The 7083-nt window shown below is 44.8% G+C and overlaps 1 protein-coding gene across 1 annotated transcript; it reads right to left on the bottom strand.

Annotated features, from left to right (window-relative positions):
- Positions 1-1564: 1564 nt before the first annotated feature.
- Positions 1565-7075, bottom strand: C3H1orf131 (chromosome 3 C1orf131 homolog). The gene is made up of 8 exons (XM_032183858.1): positions 7006-7075; positions 6817-6884; positions 6622-6744; positions 6224-6280; positions 5012-5107; positions 4299-4385; positions 3265-3317; positions 1565-2611 (listed from the first exon to the last, which is right to left on the bottom strand). Exons 1-8 carry the CDS (start codon positions 7064-7066, stop codon positions 2482-2484), a joined length of 675 nt encoding a protein of 224 aa, XP_032039749.1. The 5' UTR covers positions 7067-7075; the 3' UTR covers positions 1565-2481.
- Between the last annotated feature and the right edge of the window lie 8 nt (positions 7076-7083).

The raw sequence follows: 7083 nt of genomic DNA on the forward strand, positions 1-7083 counted from the left end.
CAAACAGGAATAACGCTGACTGTCACAGTAAAAGGCATAAGAAATAGCAGATAGGAAGAATGCAAAAGATTTCTCCTTTTCTCCCTCGTTTTGCTGTCTGACCGCAGATAACAGGCAAAATCAGATGGTCCTTGTTCTTCCTTGCCTGTAACAAATCTGTTATTCAGTCAATACTGACTTTCATGCATCAGTACATGCCCCCAAAACAACTGTTTGCTGCTTGAACATCCTAAATAACAGAGCATGTAAGTGTAGTACATTCTAGTCCAGCGAAACATTAAGTGCATAAAAGGTTCTCAGCAGTTTAGTTATCCAAATGTCAGTCAATATCATTTTTGTTAACGTGTCCCGTAACAAAATTGGACTAAAGCTATCATATTTTACTGAGAACATGATCCTGAAAGTAGGTAGCATGGCCAACTTAAGTCACTTTGATAAGGTGATATTAAAAAGCAACGTAGCACCATTTAACAGCAACTTTTTGTAATGCATCCACAACACTGTGTGTTTACATGCTTAAAGGGTGAGAAAACACAACATTCTGAATAAGCTTCTTCTTTTTTCTAAGGTTTGATGTTCTGCTGTCAGCTTTGCGTTTCAATTTTCAACTGTTTATTTTTAAAGAACTGAATTTCCTTCACCTCTTCTTTAACAGCACTTACAAAACCCGAGACCAGGACTGCAATAATTAGACATTCCATTCTGACCACAGTTCACTCCTAAAAACCTTTCGGGAGCTGTGGAGGTGGAAACTGAACCCTTTAAATTATCTAGGCTGAGTCAGTACACAAGCTCCCAAGATGTATTAGACCCAAAGCAAGATAAACAGCACTTTATCTAGAAGTGGGCACTGTAAAACCAAGCTCAAGGATCAACCAGAAATTAAAAAGATAGAGGCTATTCTGTAACATCCAAAGCCCATCTGCTGCCTCAGCAAGTCCTGATGCTCTCTGTTCAATCCTGCTTGGTAATTACACCTTCACATGAAGTTGTGATTTGATATTTCTCCAGTCCTCATATTCAGTAAGCAGATGGGATATTAATTCCGGTTTGAATTTGCAACCAATACCGAACAGGAAGAAATCCAATTAAGCAATTATGAAACGTGATAACAGTGTTTAGCAATCCAGCTCTGGAGCTGTGTGGGAAGGGGAAGGGTGTGCAGAAACACTCCCTTCCTCTTTTTATCTTGCTCTATTTTCCCTCTGGGCTTGCTCCTTCCCTCTTTTTAGTCCTCTCTGTGTTGGCACAGCATTATCTCCAGGACTTGAAAGTAAGGTGGAAGGTATGGGGGAAGAAGAGTGTGAGAAAGCATCCCTTTCTGTGCCGTAGTTCTCCCTACCTCAGGATAATTTCTTATCTTGGGAAGGGAGCAGCCTCTGGTGCTGCTGTTCTCATGCTAGCTGTAAGCTGGCTCAGACATCATCACTTGGTGAAGTCAGAGCTCACCTTATTCAGGCTCCTGGGAGGCAGCTAGGAAGCATGCTTCCCAAACCCTACTGGATAAGCTGAAACTCAGTGAATAACAATAAATTCCATTTCCAATGGAAACACAACCCTCAGAAACAAGCAAAAAACCCACAACAACAAAACAAACAAAGCTATAGAGGACAAAATTCTTTCAGACAGACCAAATTGCTGAAATCCAAATAGCGCAGAAACTTCGGTTTTGACAAAGATTTCACGGAAAAAGCTTATGAGGCACGGGAACACTGATCAAAACAAATGTGAGATAACCGTGAACAATCAGGAGCTACTAAGTGTCCGTGCCTCATCTGGTATTTAGCTCAGGTCCTGAATCTTGTCTGTTTTTTACCCTGTCTTACATCACTACCACCCCCAAAACCACCACCTGAAACAGTGACTATTTAGAGTACTCTGGAGATGTAGAAGTTGAATTTCTAACCCTTACCTGGGACAAAACTTCAGGAAAAGCTCATTTTCATTCTCAACCAGGTAATTTTGAAGCCTTAGAAGGCTTTGCTGGGCAGGAGAACTGTCTGTTGTGCAGCTCCTCTATCTGCTAACAATTCAGGTAAGCAGAAACAGATGCCTGGTAAGTAAACACATAGTAACACCTACTTCAGGTTCAGAGCAAATAAGTTATTGCTTTTGCCACGTTCCTTCAGATAAAAGCAAATAGCTACATATTTGAATTCATTAACTAATGGATTAAATTAATATTTTGCTTAGAGCCAGTAAGCTAATTCTAGAAAGTGAAATGAAGTGACATGCTTTCTTTAGCACATACTGACTAATAAAAATAGCCTGTACAACCTTCTTAATTATTAAAGTCTTATTTTTATTTACAAAATGGTAAATTCTCATATTCCCCTGAAGAACAAATGGAGGATAGAAAAACCTGCAACAAAAAAATAAGGTACAAGAATTACAACACGGTGCCAGGGCAAGGGGCTATGTTTTGGTGGCAGTGTGAATTCTGTCTTATGGCTTTTGTCCATTTCCTTTTGTATCGTAAGCTCATTTGACAACTTTAGATGATTTAATTTTCTTTATGTCACCACTTTGTAGAATCAAGGTTCCATCTCTGAATTTTCCGACTTGTCCTGCAGCCCAAATGCTAGGCACTGATTTCTTCCTTTTGGCCTTCCTGAAATATGAGGGGGGGAAGAAGTGAATCAAGAGAAACAGCAGAAACTCGTGAAAATACTCAATTTGGTGAAAAACATCACTTATTTATGCAGTCAGTGTTGATATTATGGAATACCAAACCAGAGCAGGTAACAACCCCAAAACATTTATACTACCCTTCACCATCCAAACTCGTAGCACATTACAAAATGAACTACATTAAAGTGAGTTTAAAACCACAAAGACTTTCAGATAGACAAAGGAGATAAAGAGTTTCACATGTCAGTGAGCCTGCTGCACTATAATTAAGGATGTCACTTTACCTTCCAAACCTCTCTACGTTGCAGCTTGTGTTTTGCAAAACTTATTTCTCAGGGCAAATGCTCTCAGTGGCATATTGTAGGTCCCCACACAGGTATTCCCATCCATCCCACCTCCAACGGCAGTCTTAAACATGCCAGGGCAGAACTGACACATTTTCAGTTAAGCTGCATACCTAAAGCCTCTGGAGCTGCTAGACACGGAACAAGGTCATCATTTTGCAACAAAGAGTTCTGCAGTTTGAGAAATGCACGTGTGTGACTTGTGGTGTAAGACCGTGCATAGTTACACCGAGGCAATACACTGGGAAGGCTATACGAAATAAATTTACCAGCCTTAAAAATGTCTCACCTTTCCTTCAGGTCTTTCTTCTTCTTCTTCTTCAGAGAATCTCCTTTGTGTTCCTGTGTTTAAAGATACATATTTTAATGGCGAAGGAACAGAGCATCAACCCTCTGCACAAACAGCACACAGTTCTCTTCACTTCACAGAGCGCAATGCATTAAAACAGGCTGGGAGACCTCCTGACAGGATAAGTGATGCAATGCGTCCGGAGGCACCACACCATGCCCACAGCCCTTCCCATCACCTTGTGGAAGGCACAGCCCTCTCATGGCCAAAACGCTGCCCCTGCCACATTGAGGAGGTGCAGATCCAGCTACACAAGGGGAGAGACCTGCCTTTTGGGTATGTGATAGATCTTTGGGTCAGAAGAGCCACTTGCTAGCAGGCAAAGATACCTAGCTGCCTGCCTGAGTGAGCCTGTCACACCACAGGGCTCGCCTGCATTTGGCCATGCACTGGGTTGTGCTTTGAGCCACGTGACAGAGGAGGAGAAGTAGGTCCCCTGGAAAAGAGGGTGGCAGGAGACAGGCTGGTGGAGCAGAAACCTGCCCTGCAGCCTGATCCCATCTACGGCAGAGGCAGGGAACAGGCTTGGGGCCAGAGAGGCCATGCTAGGGGATGCACGCAACAGAAACCTCACCCTTGCTTTAAATAGTGAGCAAGATCCTAGATGGAACTGTGCTGATAGAAAACCAGCTGAAGATCTGGCCTTCTGTGGTTATTCAGCATGCAACAAGCACTAACTGGAGGCAATATGCCCTTGAGAGGCATGAAAAAATAAACAGCTGCTGACTTCATGTCATCAGTCTACCAGCCTCCAAAGATGGGGCACTGTAGTGCAGGCAAAAATTCTGCACCTTTCACACTGCCCACAACCAGCTTGGACTGACGAGGTGAGTCCTGCTGGAGTCAGGAACCCTCTCCATAGGGAGCAGCAGACGTCAAGCCCAGGCACTCCTCCTGTGCCTGAGGCATTATCTGTCAGGCTCTTGGGCTAGCTCTTACACACTGAATTGTTAAAGACAAAATTTCACACAAACCTTTCCCTTATCGTCCTCCTTCGCCGCTTTTTTCTCTTTCATTTTCTCTTGATATGCCTTGTAGTTGATGTGTTGCTTTTTGGGGGGCTGCAGAAAAGATCGGGAATGATAACAGCAATGAAATTTTCAAATAGGTTCAAAAATATATTCACATTTGCATGGAAATAATTTTTCAGGTGGTGGGGAGGACAGAAGACGTGGTTTATTTCATTTTGGATAAGAGGAAATGACTTAGGGTAGATACATAGGAACATACGTTTCTTGGCAGAGAGGGATGTTTATGTTATGTAGCAGACCTACAGAGTTTCCACAATAACACTGAGCCTGAAAAAAACAGTCCCTTCCCCACTCCCAAAGACCTAGGGAAACTGTTAACTCACTGGGAGAAAGAGGCTTTAAAAAGCTTAAGAACAAGATCCCCCTCCAGCCATTTGGTTTTGAATGGCCTGATTAAAAATCGGTAAATGCTGTTTTCCATCCCAATCAGTCTTATTTCACCTAAACACCTCTGATACGACAAGCATACTAATTTTCCAAACGTCTATAGAAAATAGGCAAGACTGAATAAAAAATGTAAAGTCAGCATGAGGTGGGAGAAAGGGCATGGGATGGAATCTAGTGTTTTAAAGTAGTGTCAAAACCCCACAGTGTTTATCACCTTCCTGCACTGTAAGAGCTGGGTTACCTCTGAGCACAAAACAAGCAAGAATTACCTTGGCTCCCAGCATGATGGCCCGTTCCCGTTCCCATAAACGCTGCTCTTGCTTCTGATAGCCAGTGATCCCAAACTTGTGCACTTCCAAGCGAGCCTAAAACATCATAAAAAAATTGCAAGCATTTTGTAATCGTCTGACCCATTGTAAAATACTTGGCAGACCACAACAAAGTCACACTCCCAGAGAAACCTTAGCTAAAACCTGAATTTGGCATGCTATAAAATAATACTGAGTTTTGAATTATACTGCAGAACGCTTAACTGCTGTCCATCTAATCTCTGGACAATGAGGACTACCAGAGGGTCAGTATTTGATTCTCATTTCACACAGAACTGGACACATGGGAAGGACCTGCTTTGTATAAAAGTGAACGATGTTGTGCTGTATGAACCTGAACAATAAAACGTGCTACCCGCAGCACCCAGCAACTGCACAGCGCTCCCATTCCTTGGCTGCAGAGTTTTTGACCACTGAGAAACACAGATGGGCATCTGGTGCAGTGGTTCAACTATGTAAACATACATACACAGTTGACACTGCAACAGAACTCCCTGGCAAAACCAGCAGGGAAATCATAACCTTTATAGAGGTAGTAGTTGAAGCCCCAGAGTTTCCAGCAGTACCGCCCTCCACACAGAATCTCCACTGGAAGGTCTTGCTGGATCACAGCACGACCCTGGGCAGAGATTGGGCACGCAAAACAACTTTCACAAATCTGCAAACAAATCTGTAGCTAAGAAGGCCAGTGCTAGTTACACTTATAGAACAGGTTAGCACAAAAAAAAAAAAAAAAAAAAAAGTAAAGAAGTCATATGTTATTTCAAAAATGGAAGCCAAGCTGCTTTTATTTTCTTTTTTTACCTCCATTTCCATATGGGACCAGAAATGCAAATTTAACACCACGTGCCGAAAACAGCATATGCTACACATCATGGGTCCTCACAGAGCTTCACACTGCTGACATACAGTGCAGCTCCGCAAATTATCAGTGAAGGATCAGAAACAAAGGACACTGAGTTGTAACGTGCCTCTCTCCATACAGAGCTGTCCACACAGTCCTCCTCCAGCACAGCACACGGCTAAAGTAACATGAAAAGCTAACTTTTTCTGGCAGTGTTTCTCCTCGGTCCCACCGTAGCATTCCCAAGCATATAGATACACAGACACGCACAATAAAGTGCTGAGATTTGATAGATCCCGGTGACTTACTTTTTCGAAGTTAAATTCCTGCTCGTTCACGGTTTTCTTCTCAGCCACTGCTTTGGCCTATAAGCAAAATAAAACATTTCCACTGAGTATGAGAAGTAAAATCAATTTAAAAGCCGATTCTGACAGTTGTTTAGAAAGCAGGGAAATGCTAAAATGGGTGGTAGCGGTATCTTTTTCTGCCTTTACTACCCTGATTTATTAAAGGAAAAGTCTCGGGTATTTTAATATGTAGATATTGTGGGGTCTTTCTGGAGCACCCTCGCACAGTTAGCGGGGTACCATCACAGCCTCCTCCCTGAGCTTATGCTGGGGCACCTCCCGAGAGCCCAGGCACAAAAAAAACAAACATAAAAACAAGAAATAAATGAAGAAATCCACGCTTCGAGCCCCATGCCTACCTGTGGGCCGTCGTGGGGTGGCGGCGGCCGCCGCTTGCCCCCTCGGAACAGCACCACCTCCACCTCCACGGGCTGCGGGGCGGCGGGCGGGGGGGCGGCGTTGCGGAGCTCCTCCCGCAGCCCCTCGAAGAAGCCACGGGCACCCCGCTGCCCCCCCGCCGCTCTTCCTCCTCCTCCTCCTCCTCCATCTCCTCCTCCTGCTGCTGCTGCCGGCTCCTTGCTCTCCTCCTCCACCTCCTCGCCCCCATCGCCGGGCTCCTCACCTGCGCGGAGAGCCCCCAGTCAGCCATCATTCCGCTCCAGAGTGAACACCCCCCCACACACACACACACCCACACACCCCCTTAATTTTGGGGAGCGCCCCGCCGGCCCCCGCTCACCCACCCAGGTCGTAGAGAGCCCCGAGCACCGCCTCCAGCCGCCGGCAGGGCTCCCTCGCCCCCATGGCCGCGGCGGGGCGGG

This window comes from Aythya fuligula, chromosome 3 (assembly GCF_009819795.1).
Source record: "Aythya fuligula isolate bAytFul2 chromosome 3, bAytFul2.pri, whole genome shotgun sequence".
NCBI classification, from domain to species: Eukaryota; Metazoa; Chordata; class Aves; order Anseriformes; family Anatidae; genus Aythya; species Aythya fuligula.

Excerpts from the sequence above, each read along its gene's own strand:
- C3H1orf131 (XM_032183858.1), bottom strand. The coding sequence starts at position 7,066 with ATGGGGGCGAGGGAGCCCTGCCGGCGGCTGGAGGCGGTGCTCGGGGCT. Across the intron at positions 4,386-5,011 it reads CCATCATGCTGGGAGCCAAG|CCCCCCAAAAAGCAACACAT; the intron begins GTAATTCTTGCT and ends TCTTTTCTGCAG. Across the intron at positions 3,318-4,298 it reads AGGAGGACGATAAGGGAAAG|GAACACAAAGGAGATTCTCT; the intron begins GTTTGTGTGAAA and ends CTTTAAACACAG.